Genomic DNA, 19265 nt, shown 5'->3' on the forward strand with positions numbered 1-19265 from the left:
CTGGGTTCCGAGGTTTGACCATTTTTATGCCTTACGGCACTCTACTATAAATAGTTTGGCTCCTGAAACATATTCATAAACTACATACAACAATATGAAAATAAAACAAAAAAAAATGTAAATAACTCAAATATAAATAGTTTTATAAAAATGTATCATCATAATATTATATAGAAATAAATTACAATAAAAATGTTTTATCTGTTTCAGCAGCCAATGAAAATTAAAATTACTCACGTTCAGCTGCATCACGATTTTGTTATAAGCTCTATGCCATCTCTGTCTCGGCGTCAGTTTTGGTTGTTCAGGTTCGAACACGACTTCATCCTGCCTTTCTTCTGGGAATTCTTCTTGATACTGCTCCTCTGGTTCTTGGAATTGTTCTGATTCCTCGAACTTCTCGTCTCTGTAAGCTTCGTCCTGGAATTGCTCGTCATCTTGGAACTCTGTGCCCTGCTCGTCGAAGGACTCCTGTCGTTCGAATGTGTTTTCATCTGGCACTTCGTGGTATTTTGTTCTTTCGTCTTGGAATGTTACTTTTGACTTTTCGATTGATTCTGTAAGAAATAGTGGATAAGCGTATTGAAAATATCAAAATAGATAGAATAGTGTTTTGTGTTAATTGTTTGTTATATTGAAACATTTTAATTTATTGATATACAGCACATGATGTTGTATGTTATAAACATGCTTTTTATTCCATAATCAACCTACTTGTCTGTCTAGAAAATCGATAAGATAAACAAATTTGATCTTTTTCTAGAATAATAAATGATATTACGTTATTATTACATCGTAATAAATCACGATGTAATAATGGCTAAAGCCTGAACTCACTGATAACTTGTAATTATTATTTAACTTGTACTTATTAAAAATAATTATATTCAAGTAAACTATTTAAGATTGTTATTATTTTATGTTACTTTTTTTATTTGCCTATCTGGACAAAATACTATCATTTATTATAAACGGCTGTACTTTACTATTTATATTATATTATTAAATAATTTACTATTTATTTTATAATTATCTTGTAAATAAAAATATTAATATCACTTTACTAACCTTCTTGTGTAGTAGTTATAGAAAGTTTTTCCTCTTGATGTGACGCAAACGAACTTTGTGAAGTTTTTCGGTCAAGAACAGATGGTGTTTGACTGTGATAGCTATCAACAGAGGGTTTTCTTGTAATTGAACCGGTCCTTGGGGGTGATACAGTCTTTTGTATACTAGGTGCTTGTTCATCAGATATCCTCCTTTCCTGAGGGACGTCTTCAGCAATCGCATCATGAGGATAATCTTCTTCACGATACCTATCTAAAGACGTCCTATCGCGCTCTACTTGATCTAAATCAGTCTTATGGTACTCGTCCTCGTAGGCACTTTCATCGAAGCTTGACGTAAAGTCGTCTGGGGCTTCTGGTAGCGTCCGTGTCCGTCGGACTGATGGCCGCTGTATCGACTCCTGCCTTCTTAGCGATGGCGTCCGCGGTAATGTCGGTGCAGTAGTCGTCGCACTTGTCACTGAGGGTTGCGTTACTTCTGCAACAGTTTCCGTCGCTTGCGGAGCTGATGTCGTCACAGTTGTTGCAGGTGTCGCAACAGAAGTGAATTGACTTACAGGAGCCGTAGTCACCGGCGCAGCTTGAGGTGGCTGAGTAACTATAGGAGGCGCTACAGCTGCTGCAGCTGCGCCAAAAAAGCTTCCTAATCTCTTAGCTCCTCCGGCCATTAGCGAGCCTAACGTCGCAGCACCGGTAAGCATCGTCGCTTGTAATTGTTGTGTGGGCTGTTTCTGTTGCTGTTCTTGTTGCTGTTGACGAAGTTGTTGCGCTTGTTGTTGCTGTTGTTGAAGTTGCTGCTGTTGCATTTGCTGCTGATGTTGCTGCTGCCGGAATTGTTCTTGATTTTGCTGCTGTTTTTCAAACTCCAATTGTTGTTGTTGTTGCTGTTGATGCTGTTGTTGCATATCATGTTGCTGCTGTTGTTTCATATCATATTGCTGCTGCTGTTGCATGTCATATTCCTGCTGCTGTTGTATATTATATTGCTGGTGCTGTTGATGTTGAAACTGCTGTAGTTTTTGCTGTTCATTATGCTGTTGTTGTTGTTCATATTGCTGTTGATAATTATAGTCTTGCTGCTGTTGCTGGTCTTGCTGATGATATTGATCTTGTTGTGATTTATATTTCTGTTCTTGCTGATTATATTGGTCTCTTTGTTGCATAAATTGGTTGTCTTGAAATTGATCCTGTTGCTTTTTATAGATATCTTGTTCTCGCTGATAATTAAGTTGTTGTTCATACTTCAGATTTGTTATTTGTCCTTCCTTATACTGTTGATTAAATTGTTCTGGATATTGCGCGTCTTGCTTTTGATCCAGGTATTGGCTTTGATCATCGGTATAAAACTGATTTTGTGTGTCGTACGATTGATACTGTTGCTTTTCGTTATATTGTGAATCGAACGTTTGATAGTTTGCATCGTGATAAACTTCTTGTTTCGTCGTAACCGATAGTTCTACAAATGAATATTTTGAAGGCGCAGTGGTCGATATGTATGTATTGTCATCTTCCGTAACCGTGTATGAAAACTGTGCAGAACTTTCCGTCTCTCCCCAAGTCGTCTTTTGTGCTGGAATTTTTAACAAACACTTAGATATGGAATACGATAAATAATTGAATAAACTAACTAACTGAGACGTCATATTCACTGAAGTGTCATTAAAAAACTAATAAGCATACGACTCATTCAGAATGGTCAAGGTCGAAAAGCGGAAACTTTTATCTTTCAATAAGTTCGCGTTCATTGTCACTGATAATAATTAAATCGTATAATGCTCTATATGCAGTATTATTTACGGAACTGGTCAGGAATTACGAGATATATGTTTTAAAAATACATTTAGAAATTGTAACTTTTATTGTTCATGTCGTATTTTTATTATCTATAGATAACGTTAAAAAAATAAAAGAACTTTTTCTCAGATCTTTTCTACCATCGGAGGTTTTTAGATAATATACGGACATAATATTATGTAGATATTTATCACCTTGACAAAAAATAATTTTAACCTAGTATTCGCGTATCTACCAATTTATGTTAAAATTAATAGAAAATTACCTGTAGTTGCTGAGGGCGTCGCATGAGGAGTCTCATTAAAGAAAGGTTGCATTCCATCTTCATCGCTGCAAGAAATTAATATTTATTTTTAGCAAATACGTTTATAACAGCTAAACTAAACTAAAAATGATCATGATAAATTCATAAAGAGTTTAGAAATATCATAAAAAATAGTTTAACCATGCTTTTAGACCATAAGAAAGTTTTAAAAGGTAACTTAACCATGTATTTCAGAAATTCAATTGTACATATATAAATATATTAATATAAAAGTATATAACATAAGTTTACCTTGCAGTATAATTATTATCTGGATACTGTTCAATGGCAGTGTCTTGGTATTTTTGAAACCCATAAGTTTGGTAACCGAAATTACTAACGTCGGGTACCGTTCTCTCGGTTTCTGTAACAAGGGAAAGCAACAAACAGAAATATTAAAATATCGTTTTCATAAAAATATATGGATTTAAACGTATATTTCACATAAATAATTTATTCAAAACTAATGTGAATAGGCATTTATTAGGCAAACATGCTCCATCCTAGACCACGCTAGTCGCTTTCCATCAGGCGAAGCGATGGTCAAATGCTTGCCTAAACTTAAAAAAATGTTTGGAAATTATTATAAATATTGTTTGACTAGAGACTAGCTTGCTGTAAGAGACTTCGCTCGCGTGGTTAAAAATTTAACAGATTTTGTCACACATGCCATATTTATAGCATAGCGCCGCACATAGTATAGCGCCATCTATCGAAATTTATTGGATTTTCCCATGAGAAAGAGATGTTTTACCACGTTTTACTTCGGTAAAAAGTATCCAAGTCGCTATATAGCCTCCTGCCTATCTCTATATATACATAAAATACAAATCATTAAAAGCTCCTATGTGACGTGAACGAAAAACAAACAAATAAACACACTTTTGCATATATTTATTACCTTGTAAAGATAATAATTATAATACTATACTAGTAAGGAGTAAAGAAATATATTGTTTATTAGTAAGGATATAACAGTTAATAACTAATTAATACAACACACACCTTGCGTGTAAGGCACATTAGTATAGCTAGCAGGTGGTACGGGCTGCTGCCGCTGCGCGGGCGGGCGCGGCAGGCGCCGGCCGCGGCGGCTCCAGCCCGACTCGCTGCCCGGCGGCACGGGCAGTGCGCGACCCCGCTTTGGCGTTGACGATGGCGTAGCTGGATATGATCATATTAAAATTTAAATCTGAGTATAAATATGATGTGTGGATTAAGCATTTCAGATATTTTATTTGTTGATAATTTTGGTTTTAACGCTGGTTATTGTTAATTTAAATACTTTCTGTGTACATAATATAAGATGAGTATGCAAAGTATTTTATTGCAGATAATATCGGCTTTTAAAGCTCTGATTCATGCCACGATGAAAGGAGCAACACGCTTCGGAGGTAGAGCTTGGTAGAGCTTGTAATTAGGGTGTTAATTCACATACTAAAACGTTTCGTACGAGTGTACTTAATGTATATTATGGAATACATATGGGTAATGTATAATACCGAAAGAGATAATGATGATAATAAGATAAGGATAATATTAAATTAATGATACGTCACTACGCTTTGAAGTAAATGGTGACGCAGCTAATGAGTGTTAATTTATTACATACAAAATAGTTTCTTATAAATATAGAAATTACAAGATGTGTATGTGGTGTATTTGAGATATCATTTAAAGTACCAGTTACAGGTAAGACATGACCAAGCTTCCATTTTTCACCATTTCGGTGATTATCACAGTGTAACGGGTGAGATTTGAGTTTTAATTTCTATGTACAAACGTTTTTTCACAGTTTTAAGCTATCATCTATTCACAATTTATTATTTATTCTATGTATAGATATAAATAACTACACATTAAAACATAATAATGTGTTATTTTACCCGGCAGACTGGCCGCGGTACGTCGCGGCCGCGGTCTGTACGGCGCCATTTCATTGTAGTCTGAATATCGAGATGAAGGCGGCAACTGGAACAAAATAACAATATAAATTTTGAATTTATATTAAATCTAAGGAAGTGAAATGCTTTGTTTCGATTTATATAAGCTTCACGAGTAATTTGTTGTGATTATTTTTTGTGTCAGATCATGCATATAGGCAATAGATACTTTGCCGGCCTTTAAGGACAAATAAGCTCTTTTATTGAAGGACCCAATGTCAAGTAATGTTAAGTTACATTTATTCAAACTACGAAAGAGTTTAGTGTTTATATTAACAGTAAAATATTGCGTGTTTATTTTAATAAACACATTTTACCAATAGATTATTAGGTAAACGATTAAATATTTTATTTCAATTACTTGTTTCGGAGGCATCTGCGGCAGCTGCACGACTGACGAGCGTCGTTTGTTGATAATGTTCTCATACTCGATAGGGTTGAGGCCACAGTCGTCGTAGAGAAAGCGTTGCTCCCACGGCGGCGGCTCGAACGGGTACGGGTAGCTCGTAGCGTCGTAGTACTCTTCGTAGCTAGCTTGCTGCGATAAATGTGAGTGGTCCCTGGAGGTATAAGTATTAGGTACTTAGGTATATTTATATTTTTAGTTTCCTACAAATCCTACTAATATTTTAAATGTGTAAGTTTGTGAGCAAATACTACTGAACCGATTACAATGAAATTTAGCACACTTTAAGAGGATAACTTGGATTAACACATAGGATAGGTTTTATCTCGGAAATCCCACGGGAACGGGAACTATGCGGGTTTTTCTTTGAAAACGCGGGCGAAGCCGCGGATGGAAAGCTAGTGTAATATAATAATAATTGTCAAGTGTAGTTCGTAGCATCGTAGTACTCATCGTAGCTGACTTGCTGCGATAAATGTGAGTGGTCCCTAGGAATGTAAGTATTAGGTATGTTTATATTGTTGGTTTCATTAAATAATAAAAGTATGATATGAAATATAATTGTCAAGTGTGTAGTTCGTAGCATCGTAGTAATCTTCGTAGCTCGCATGCTGTGATATTTCGGTGTGTGTTGGACATGTTGATTATAAATTTTTAGATAAACTTTGTTATTTACAGACTTATAAATTAAAATATTATGTAAGTTTAGTTGATTTTTTATAGTTCCCTATAATATTATAGATAGTTCTGATTACTAATGTAATCAAATTTTATACATTACATGTATATTAAGTTAAAAACAAAATGCATTATACTACACTTTAATGCCGTTTTCAAATATAGTTTCATATAATGTTGCATTGTTTAAAAATCCATACTAATATTATAAATGCGAAAGTAACTCTGTCTGTCTGTCTGTCTGTTACTCAATCACGCCTTAACTACTGAACCAATTTGCATGAAATTTGGTATAGAGATATTTTGATACCCGAGAAAGGACATAGGATAGGTTTTATCCCGGAAATCCCACGGGAACGAGAACTATGCGGCTTTTTCTTTGACTGCGCGGGCGATGCCGCGGGCGGAAAGCTAGTTAAAAATAAATTCGATAAGCATAGAGCAAAGATTGACATTTTATAGCCATAAACTTTCATTAACATTGAATATTAATCATATTTAAGCAAGACTTATATCAAAACTACACCCATACCTAATGTGCGTACTATTTGTGTAGGCATCATACCCGTAGCCGATGCTGTCGTCATACAACGTGTTCTGCCTTTCGAGACTTGGCCTCCGATGATCTTCTGAAATAATAAAAAGGAGGGCAATTGAGTTACATAAATATTTAAAAATGATTTAAACTTTTTTTATATTCTTTATATTGAACCAATTGAAAACATTTAAACATAAACCAGCTATTTATATTTGCGTTGTATAAAATTAATGTGGGGCTAATAAACTATGTAGACGTTATTAGCCACCCACATCGTTACTTGATAGTTGTGATCAACTAGTGTGTTGCAAAATACTGAACACTGATGGAAAATTTTCATTTTACGCACCTGTGTCGAAAGCGCAAGTATTGGCTCTACTTCTAAGTTTTTTTATTTAACGAAAGTATAAACCTTTTTATGGATGTTTTTTTCCTTAAGAAGGAGTAAATTTAAATCTAGTCATAAATTAATGTTCTTCTTACACCGAATTAAATAAATTTTCAATTAAAATTTCAGACAGTTCATTGAGTAACTTGATTTATTTCAGAGTAATAACAGAAAACATCATTTACTTCATAATCGAATTCTTTATTTTTGAAACTATCTATGTTTAATGACTGAAATATAAAAATATAAATTACCTCCCGATTGCCAGTCGGCGGCTGTCCGCCATGATATAGCGGATTCAACACTCGCTTGCGCATGCAACTGTGACCATGTGTCTATTCTGAAAATATAAATTACATTTTTAATTAATTTTAAAGATGGAAAGTAAATCTATATATAAAAAATATAATATAATAAGAGAGAGTCTTTAATTTGTATTCGGATATAATTTTAGTACAGAATTTGTTACAAAATACCACTCGTATTGCAAAAGGATAACAAAATTATATGCCATAACACAATACAACAATGTATATATGTGTAAAATAACAATTTATTTTACGATAAGTAATTAATATAAGTACTTGTGTAAAATAGACTATAAGATCAGAGCCTACATTTATAATTCACTCTTACATCTATATAAGACTAAATATAGATTTTATTTCACGATAATTAATATCAATGGAAGCAAAACAATATCTTCATTAAATTAATAATTTACCTATTAGTCCTAGGTTGACTATTATAATACAAAGGGTCAGTGTCGCCGTGCAAGTGGTATTCCTCTCTTTCGTATGAATTTTCCCTGGACGCCTCCAAAGATCTCTGAAAATAAAAAAATTTGTGATATTATCTGTGATAACATTTAAAAAATATATTGCAGTAGAATAGAAAATACATTGACAACTCCATATCCAGATATAAGGACTACGAATGAAACAGCTTATAAATTGCAATTCTCAAGTAAATTGTAAGCGATGTATGTTATATGTTCAGATACTATGAGAAATTAAAATACATGTTTCCAGATAGATAATTACATAATGGATCAATTACATAATTTATCTTTTTAAAGAATTTATTAACATAACACTATCGTTCATTGGTTTCACTTGTCTTTATATATAATCTCCTTAGTGCGTATTTTTATAATATTATCTATTCTTCTAATTATATACTTTATGAACATTTTTATTATTATATTTTAGCTTCACTAGTGTGTCTGTATGTTACCAACATATTCAATTCAAACTTTGTACACATATTAAAGAGCGATGGCAGTGCAATAATTTCATCTTATTAAATATTTTTTATTATATTAATTATTTACCTGTGGCGTATGCATTTGATGCGCCGCGTTCCTGAACTGCGACGCGCTGCAGTTGGCGTGCTGGCCCACCGGGAAGTTGAGGTCGGACGTGTAGTCCGAGTCCTCTGAGTAACCCGCTAAAATGTAAATCAAAGTAAGTATTATAATAAATAACTTAATTGAATAGTATAATATCTCTATCGACACAAAATTATACGATTACAATAATTTTGATACAATTAAAATAAGTTATTTGGCCCCTGATTTCCTGAACGGGTGTGATAAAATATACTTTGAAATAACATTATCAGCCATGTCTTATAAGAGTTAAAAAGCTACCCTAGCAATTACAATTCGTTATACTTTTTGGTTGTTGGACATCATTCGAATATGTTGCTTTCATATGTGGTTTTCATTCTCCTATTTTACTTATTCTCAAGATTCAAAAGTGGTGTATTTACAGTGTTTTATTAGTAAGAATCCACTAGCATAATCAAAGCAGCAATCATTATTACACATAAGTGCGAATTTCGTATGCGACCGATTTGAATCTAACAACGTAAGGGGAAGCTCCGTATCCATAATGGAACTAAAACAGACGCATTTCGCATCTGTTTCGCTGATCAATTCTCTCACAACCAGTGGAAAACAGTAACGTAACTAAATGTAGATAAATTAATATATAGACAACTAAATAATATTTAATTGAATTCTTTGAATGTACCGTCGCACATCTCCGGCAAGATTTTTTCAAACAAACTTTTGTTGTATTATAAACAATATCTATGTTGTATTATAAGATACTAAATCATAAAAAGTAAATTAAATATTATTAGATAATTCGTTTTATAATATAACACAAACAAATCACGAGCTTTTAACCCTTTCAACACGTATATTCCTTCGTGTGAATCAATTTAGAAACATACATCACTCAATCCACTTTCACACGAAATAAAGAAACTTGTAAATGTGCGAAAAGAAATAAAGGTCAAACGTAAACTGATTATGGTAAATCCATGTATCTATATATTTCCCGACCACAACGATGTATCGAAGTGAAAAGTACGAATGAAATAGACCTCAAGAGACGAACTTCTCTCATAGAATTTAATGCATTGGTAAAACTATTTTTTAGTTCTACATGTCGCATTTAGGTCAATGTGGTCGCTCACATATGTAGGTAGGTATATACATTTGTACTTATAAAATATCATCAAAAATCTAAGTACTACGATTTTATGACACATTTCTATACATCACTTTTGCCATATCAGCATATATCAGCAATAATTTTCAACACGATACAATATCAAAATTGTAAATCGATACGTACTTGTCACGTCATGTTACAATACAAATTCAATTCCCCGTAATAAAACCTAGTACATTACAATGTCATTAGCCTCGATTATATGCTACAATGAATGATTAGTGTGAACCATGTGAACTTCAACCAACAATCAGGCTAAATGTCGTGCCATAGGAGATCTACGTCCAGTGGACTAAGGGTGTTTTTCCACCAGAGATGTGCTATGCTGCTATGCTGTGAAACTATGCGACTGTTTCTGCTCATACTAAGCTAAGTAGTAAGTAGCGGTGCGAGTAAGATGTGCTATAAAATGCGCCGCCACAAAGTATCTGTGCGAGGAAGATGCGCAGCTCGAGCTATGTGATGTATCGATAGTAGGCTCCGCACATAACTACACTACTCGTGATAGCACGCACCCATAGCACACATCCAAAGCACACATCCTTCAATTTAAAAAACGTATCTTAGCAAATCCGTTTCCACCAGTGCTAGGCTATGTGCATCAATGAATATGGTTGGTGGATATCAAACGGATCCACAGCAACGTAGCATAGCCACATCCACAACTCTGGTGGAAGAGAGATGTGAACTTACAATGTGCGACGTACTGCAGCTGCCGCCGAGCTTGTTCAGCCCGCTCCGCATCAAGCGCACCATTTAGTAGGTCCAGTTTTCGCTGCAGATCTGCACCGCCAGTGCCTTCGGCGTCTGGAATTAATGAAGAAAAATGTATACTATAACTGCTCTACTGGGCTTATTACGATAAAAATATTAGACATATTATTATTTAAGTAATATATTATGTACTTTTATTGTTCATTTGTTAAGTAATGTATCTTTTAGATGGATGATAGCATCTCGCAGATAAATCGAAAAATCAATTTATTTCCTGCACGCTCGCTTTGTCTTGAACCCCCGGCTTAAATACACATAATATATTTTGTCAATTGCACTTAAATACTAACATCGTTTAATTATACAGTATCGTAAGTATATTTTAAATACAAGGAAAAAAATCAGGCTCTACGTTAAGCCAATGCTACGCGAATTCGACCGTTCACAATCCCACATTTAAATTGTTATTCGTGTCATAACAATAAACTTGGAATTCCAGTAACAAGGTAACGTAACGTAAAACTTTTACACATTATTGGAACACATGAGTTTACGGTCCTATACTCATATAATTTCATTGTTAAAAATCAACATAATTCGCCTGGATAAATGTAGCATGTATTTAACATTTCATCATTCCTCTTATTAAAGAGGAATGATGAAATGTTAATATTAATTAATACAATATGAATACCACGAATTAACACTTGCAATCATCTAATTACTTTATGTCATTAAATTAATACCTTTTTAAAAATGCCGTTCCTTGTTATCAAAACTTGAACACCGTCACAGGCATTCAATGCGTCATTCACTTACACACACAGTGATCCTCGTATTAGCGTGACAAGCCACTATTAAACAGCATTCATAATAAAATTATAAGCCGCTTATAAATAGCGCAATTGAACCTTAACGTATTATATAAAGTACTGCCAGCACCATGCGAAGAAAACTAAATAGGTTTTACAAAAAATAAAGGCTAAATAAGATTAATGTTGCAAGCATTTATTGCTGCAACTGGGGGATTTAAAAGAAACTCTTTTATATGTTTAAATGTTTTGTAGGCTTTATTTTGTGAGCTGGATATGAATGCGTGCTTACTACAATAGTATGCCAGAAGCTTTATAGTTATAAACGATACAACCTCTAAGAAATTGGGTCAAACTTATCACGCCAATTACACTGTCATCCTACACATAACTAAGATATTATTCGATCAAGCTAGTCTTATGTTTATAATACTGGTAATAATTAGAGTGATAGATGATATCCAACATCCCACGTAGTATCTTATTTAAGTGGGTGAAATACGTGTTGAATATATTATAATTTTCATCATCGTTCAGCTTTTTTATATTATTTTTTTTCATGAGTGTGAATATGGCCTATTTAGTGATCAAGTTTCATTTAATGAACAGAAATATAAAAATACAAATGTTTAGATATTTACAGAGGTAAAAACATAAAATAATTCTCAGTAGTAGAGATTAAAACACCTGATTAACTTTATATTTTATAAATATGTTGTGCCCTCACGCTATATTGTGCTGAATTTATAATCCTATAATCGTCTACGACCCTTGAATAACATCACGGATTATATAACGCTTATCAAAGATATTTTATTGTTAATTTATCAAGGTTAAACACAAAAATAAAAAAAATATAGCAACTAATTATATATAGAGATGTTCTGTTTGCTGTCAATAGAGCAAAAGTAGCAAAACTACTGCTAAGGAAAATAATAATATATAGTAAATTATTTAAGAGTTATATCAACATTTAGGTTAACACTGTGTTTAAGTTATAAATGTTTATTTTTATTGTATAATCTTAATTGTTTTATTATATAATGGAAATAACGAAGACATTGCAATACTGGTTATGTTTTTATATGTATAATACATTATATGTAAAATAACATTACCATAACTACTCCCAATTAAAATTAAATTCCGTGAATGCAACAACCTTGTTATAAATTACTCTAAGGCTCCACGCAAATTGCGACCTCATGTAAAAATAGTTCACGATGGAAAGGAAATTGCATAATTTTTAACATACCTACTTCACTTTAATGAACGTAATCGCATGCAATATACTGAAACTGATTGATATAATTCGATGATTTTAATGAATTGTCAATAATGATTGTAGGGAACAATCCATTTAAGCTCAATTTACAGCCGCGGAAGGGAATGGAAACGACAAATTGCATTGAAGGCATAATGAACTGTATGCCAATTATATAACAGCCAAATTAATTCAAATCAGTAGCTGGGGGATTGTCGTAGATGCGAAGATTGCTCGAAAGACGAGCGCCCTTTTTTGTCTCGTACTTTTATTTAATTTGTCCCATAAAAGCTACAGATTTTATGATAGAGATGAAGGAGTACTATTATGTATATGTTTATATTCTTTATATGTATAGAAGTCAATAATAAAATAAACTCAAAACTCTTAACAAAAAATAAGAAAAATGTCCAAAATGAAAAACCTTAACATAATATCTTTACTAATTTCAGAGAACTGGATCAAAAATAAACGTATTTACAAAATAGCTGGCCAATAATTGAGATTAATTCTCATCGTTGCATCGCCCAATTGCTTTTTAACGTTATACTGAGGAGAAAATAAATTAAATTCGAGGAATTGGGTCACGGGAGAGACTATTACAGGTCGAAGATTGGGGTTAAACGCCTTTAACCAGTTCTATATAATATGTATTAGTGTCAGCTTATAAATACAGTAAATTGGGAACTTATTTTTGCTTGCTTTTACTAGGCACTAATAAATTATATATAACATTATATGAATAATGACCGAAAAATATGTTTTATGTTTTCCTTGTATATTAAGCATTACGTAAAATCAATTCAAATGAGAGCAATACAAAAAAGATGTTCTAGTTTCTAACGTAACAGTAAAGAGATCTTCTAAATTCACAAAAACTAATTAGCCCAGAAAGTTCTGAAGCTATATTGACTTAAACTTGAAAACTTTGAATTTAAAAATAAAGCTAAATCGTGGTGGATATTTTATTTTCTGCTTTTTTTAATTTCCAACTATTAACTCGCTATCGAGAATGCACTACCTCAAACTATTTTAATCCCAACTTCTGCATGATTCTAAGTTTTATTGGTATTCCGTCTTGTCAGCCTTAATGAGCTTTCTTGATTTTTAATTGAAAATGCTCCTTCTAAATAAGCAAAGAAGCATCCTTAATTATAAGAAACTAGTTGTAATTACTTTGCTGTTTTATTTCGCTATCCTCGCTCCCGTCTCTTTAGGTATGCTTCTGGAATTTTACCAACTCCGTTTACTATTTTGTCGTAATTTATACGAAAGTTTTTAATCATACTGTTAATTAATTACTCTTATTAAATGTGTGTTAATTGAACATTTTAATTCTCAAATTTCTATTTTATTACCAAAATTAGTAACTACCAAATAGCAAACACTTAAGCTAATACCAGTACTTTTTGTTAATGGATTAAATTAGTACAAAGTGCCAATTAAAAACAAAAAGCTTCAATTAAAACAATTCTGAGAATCATTATACATATTATTACTTTAACTTTATTTTAGTTTTTCTTAATCTTAAAATTGTAACTATTTCCAACTTATTTTAAAAGTATTTTTAAGACATTGTTTTAGTTCCTTCAACATTCTTTTAAGTTTATCAGCCGAACATGTAATTCAAATAATTTTTACCAGAGAAATAGCTATTCATTTCCTACTGTGAGCACACACCCTTAATTAATATTGATATATATTTTTTTTTATTATGAATATAATGAATAAATATTGATATCTGTTTAAATTACTCTACTTCACATTTCGAATTATATATTATAAGAAATTGATAACAGCACCATCTTTTCCATGAAATCAATATCTTATCGACTTTTAGCAGCAATGATACACACGAATATTTTCGTTCAATGTATGTGCTGATAAGAGTCAAACATTTCGTTCTAAATCTGTAATAAAAACACAATTTACACGTATCATCAGAAACTCTTCACAATTTTTCTACAAAATTGTATACGAAAAACCATCGCAGATTCCAGAACGTGTGTCCATCTTATTATATTAAACTCATATAAAAGTTGTAAAATCATTTTTACGCCTTAATAAAAGAGAAGCCATTTTATTCGTAACGAAACGAGGAGCATTAAGGTCCTTTACGAGTTCCCCCGTAGTTATTAATGTCTGAAATGTAACAATAACTAATGTCATGTTTGTGCAGGTTATTTAAATCATCGTCACGACCTTATATAAAGTAATTCGTTAACGCGAACAACAAAGACCTAGCTTTTGATAAGTATATTGTGTAAGTTAAAATGAGAATAAAAGTGTAATTATAGTTATTACAAAAATATAAGAATTCAGGAGTATTCTTGTTGATATGGGCGCGTATTTTAAGTTCTGGTGTTTTTTTTTCTGGAGAAGTTTAATATTAACTAGTGCGTAAAATAATATTGCTTCATCAAAGACAATTGTTCATTTGTTCAAACGTATTCCAGAACTTCATGTAAACACCTGTGTTCTAGATACGTATTTAATTCAAAACATTTCGTAAGCGGCTATCACATTTCAAGGACACATTACAAAATATCAAGGAAATATCAAGAATACCACACAATTGGAAATACACCTTATGTAAAGCAAATAAACACTAAAATGGAATACACAAATTAGGGGTGTGTTTATGTAATGTTTACTTAATCAAAGCGATTGAAATTGATTTCAAGTGAAGCTAATCCGTTTAAATATCCTTTTGGCTGATTGATCACGCTCGTTGAATACACCAGAAGAACTGCGAATAAATTGGAACTGGCTTTCAACAATTATTAATTATAATATTGATCGTGTGTAGGAGTACTAATGTTTAAGCTAAAGTATGAAAATCGTGGGCCCCTTGTATATAAATCATACGAGGTTTAAGTTGTTCTTGTAAAGTTAGCCAGTACTTGGAGAAAGCGTATTGTAGTCGTGGTATAAATCTCCTATTACTAACATGACCGTTCTCCGGTGAACTTTATATAATGACGACATTTCTACTTCAGTTTTGCAGATTTTATTAAAGCTCGTTATATACTAACAACGGGAAAACTGGGAACTTTGTTGTTATAGCGGGATTTAGAAGAGTATAATTAGAACGTGGGGTACATGACAGCTCACAAGATGCCCTCATTTCATAGTAAAACCCATCCAATTAAACATAGCTCGTAGTGAAAAGCTGCAATGTTCCTTGTTATATTGTCACAAGGATAAATGCAAAAACTTTTGTTATAAAAATGGTGTCGAATCAAGGATTTTGTTTACTTTAAAATAACGATTAATTGTTACTTATAAGAAATAATGATAAGTAATAAAATATTTTTAACGATTCCTACTTTGCAAATTCACTTTAAAGGCAGCATAGAATTAAAAAAACATTTTTATTAACTCGTCAGATTTATAGTATGTTCATTCTAGGAACCTACTAATTATTTATCTATGAATTTACTCTTCTTGATATAATTATTTTAAGATAATGTTATATAAATATATCGCTATCTCTGCTTTTTACGTGTCACTTAATATATATCTGATGGATGGAAACGGGGTCTGGGCAGAAGTGACCTTTACTAACACTAACGCTATTATTGCTCATTGATTTTTACTTTATTTATTAGATTCACTTTTTTATTTTATAATAAAGTACTGCTCATATTAATATAAAAAAATGGAGAATATAAACATATTTCACTAAATCATTAGCGCATGCAATGGTTATAAAACAAATATACATTTATAAATGATTTTTAGCTGTAAGAGCTGGCATTGAATACGAAAGTAAAATACGTTGCAATATTTTCAAGAAACTCGGCACATTAATAATTTCCGAGTATTGCGTAACCCACACTTAAAGCGCCTGAAGCGGCCTCCAGTTATTGTGCTCGCACAACGGCGGACCGGCTCGAAATGCAACTTTAAACAAGCGCAAATGTACGACACAGTTTGCACTCTATATATAAATTAAAATATGAGGAATAGAGTGCCATTCACTTAATTGTTTCTTCCAATCAATGAACGTACACAGAACCTGACAATTCACGAAATGACCTTAAAATTCACGAAACACCGCCTTTCCAATACGATTTACTTAATGTAATAGAGTTAAAACTTCGCCGAGATTTGGTTAAAATTTTATTCTAGTAGCTTAAACATAGTTTTAGAGTTGCACCAAACTTGTAATCACTGCCATAATAAACATATTTGACGAATGAACTACTTTCTTATCAAACTGCAAGTATACTCACAAAATATACGAGAAACATGAATTACTAGGAGAAAATCTTGCTTTTAAGGGTATCAATTTTTATGAGCACTTTATCTTATCATCAAGCTAACGACAGTACGTATGAATGGGAATGATTATAACTTTACTTTACATTTATACTGAATTTTTTTTTATACACTAAACATAAGTGTTCACAATAATTTTGTACAGGCTCATAGGAAATATGAAATTGTAAATTGTAATGTTATATCGTATATTTATTTTATCTCTCTTACAAGGAATAAGTTTGATAACAATAATATATACTTATAATTTTAACGTGCTACGTAGCCTACGGCGTAGACTGCTACGAAAACAAGCAATTTGGGTTAAGCTTAAGTGTTTCTTGGATCGCTGTTGTTAATATTCGATGGATGTCTAAAATCTAAGTATCTACACATTATTTAACATTATGCGCTTGTTCCGATTATACCCGAAAAAAATTGCTTCGATAAACACATAGTTTTCGAATGATAAAAGAACTTTTAAAATCGGTCGAGTAGCTAATATAATAGTATGCAGCTTAATTCAAAATATGATATCGACGTCGCCACAAATGTTAACCAGACAATTACCAATGAACGTGAGCACAGATCGTGTTTCTTGCAGTAACTCGTGGCTTATTATTCTAACGATTCACTCCTCCATTCGCACGACCCCAAGCGACACTCAGCTGAATTAGGGAGACTTTATTATATAGAGAGATCGGAGAGTTAATTTAACGCCAACTGTACGTATGTTATAACCTAACTTTTTTGCTGATTAAATATTAATATGATCATTATGATCATCATCAGTCCATTATGTTCCCACTGCACGAACCACGGCGGGACCACTATGGGAACCACGCCATCGCAAATGCGAGCTGGCATGTGTCACATATCGCCGAACTTTTTGATTCTTCGACATGCCGGTTTCCTTACGTTTTTTTCCTTCGCCGTAGCAGTACTGAATTTATTCGCAGATAGATTGAAAAATCAATTTATTTCCTAGACGCTCGCCTTGTTTTGAACCCCCATCTTGTCGATTTATATTCCGTGGTCCTCCCCACTGAGCCACCAATACTTAAATCTATATATATAAAACTCTAAGGTGATTGATATATGATATATATGATATAGTGATCTATCAACACACACAGCCCAAACCACTGGACGTATCGGGCTGAAATTTGGCATGCAGGTAGATGTTAGGACGTAGGCATCCGCTAAGAAAGGATTTCCCGAAATTCTTGTGGGAACGGGGAAAAACGGGGATGCACGTACAAAGTCGTGGGCGGAAGCTAGTTATGGATATGATGCATTACGTCAATGATACCGATCGTGTGATTTCGTTGAATGAAATCGTTTTCATTTTTGACACGTGTATCACTATATATTTTGTTATATTGATCGTTTTATCTGACATCAATTTATATAATGGTTTTATTGCTATAGCAATGTTTGTTTTGCTTGATGCAAAAATATCACCGTTGCTATGAGTTTGTGGTTCGAAAATATTTCAAAAATTAAAAAGAATTCCTACTATAGGTCACTTATTAGCCCCTTGATGCTGAAGTGCGTCAGCATTTTATTCAACTAGTCGGAAATAAAGTAACCAAAGCATTAATATAGACTTTCATTCTTGAAACAAATTGGAAATGCTACATTCACATCAAGAAGTTCCGGACATACCCATATGATACGAGTACGAATATTGCGGTAAATAACATAAAACATCACACGCTCACCGTTATACCGAAGGTTAACATCAAAGGGTGGTCCATATACTGCGCTTCAATGAGCAAGATAATCTTTCAAGGATTCACAAGAAACTGGCTAAGGCATTGAATCCTTATTATAAGCATATACATTGAATCTATCGAACAAAAGTCCACATAGGTAATGCAAATTTATAAGAATATTGTTTACTATTCAATAATCAGTGTTATGTTAGATATTATCCGATTCATGAAACTCAGCTCTTTAGCTATTTTGAATATTATAATAATTCTAAAATCACAGCTAGAAGAGGAAACTCTTCAGTTTCGCAGATATGATACTAAAATATGTATGTTTAAATGCACCACAAATTTTAAGTAGTTCACAACATTCAGGATTGTTTCTCATCTAAAATAGTAGCAATAAAGTGCTAAAATCAAAGTCGTGTAGCGTACAGACACCTAGTTAGGTAAACATCGTTGCAGTCGTAATTACTCTTTACGAGTGAGGCTGAAGGCGTGCTATTTTGCAGACTTGCACAGAATAACTTATGAATCTGTTGCCATCCGCTCGCTTTATTACTGTTTCTTTAAATAAACGGCTGTAAATGGACAGCTGAAGATCTTCTTTCAATAAACATGATTATAACTGCTCAATGAACAATTTGAATACATTGAAATACACTGGATTAAGTCTCTGTGTACGTACCTACGTTCGTTCGGCTAGAAATCAGTTACAATCCGACATAATCTGACGGCAACGGCATATTTGTATTTAATACGTAATAATAATGGCTTAATGATATAAATATTTATAAAATAAACCATGATAAAGTCAAAAACTTTTATTTAACGGAAACTTCGTTTTTATAATT

General features: G+C 32.8%; 1 protein-coding gene across 1 annotated transcript; it reads right to left on the minus strand.

Annotated features, from left to right (window-relative positions):
* Positions 1-3413: 3413 nt before the first annotated feature.
* On the minus strand, positions 3414-18368 carry LOC149479899 (uncharacterized). Its single transcript, XM_089707642.1, has 10 exons — positions 18365-18368; positions 10337-10450; positions 8452-8567; positions 7843-7946; positions 7373-7458; positions 6725-6821; positions 5470-5668; positions 5052-5136; positions 4171-4329; positions 3414-3529 (listed from the first exon to the last, which is right to left on the minus strand). The coding sequence occupies exons 1-10, from the start codon at positions 18366-18368 to the stop codon at positions 3414-3416; spliced, it is 1080 nt and encodes a 359-aa protein (XP_089563768.1).
* Positions 18369-19265: the final 897 nt, after the last annotated feature.

Source organism: Colias philodice, chromosome 19 (genome assembly GCF_061535455.1).
Source record: "Colias philodice isolate Cphi_HAF_F1 chromosome 19, ilColPhil1 Martin Lab GWU primary, whole genome shotgun sequence".
NCBI lineage: Eukaryota > Metazoa > Arthropoda > Insecta > Lepidoptera > Pieridae > Colias > Colias philodice.

Bases quoted from the DNA above. Each gene is read 5' to 3' on its own strand.
- LOC149479899 (XM_089707642.1), bottom strand. The intron at 8,568-10,336 runs GTAAGTTCACAT...TTTACATTTTAG, and splicing joins GCTGCAGTACGTCGCACATT to CGGGTTACTCAGAGGACTCG. The intron at 5,669-6,724 runs GTATGGGTGTAG...TTATACCTCCAG, and splicing joins ACAAATAGTACGCACATTAG to GGACCACTCACATTTATCGC.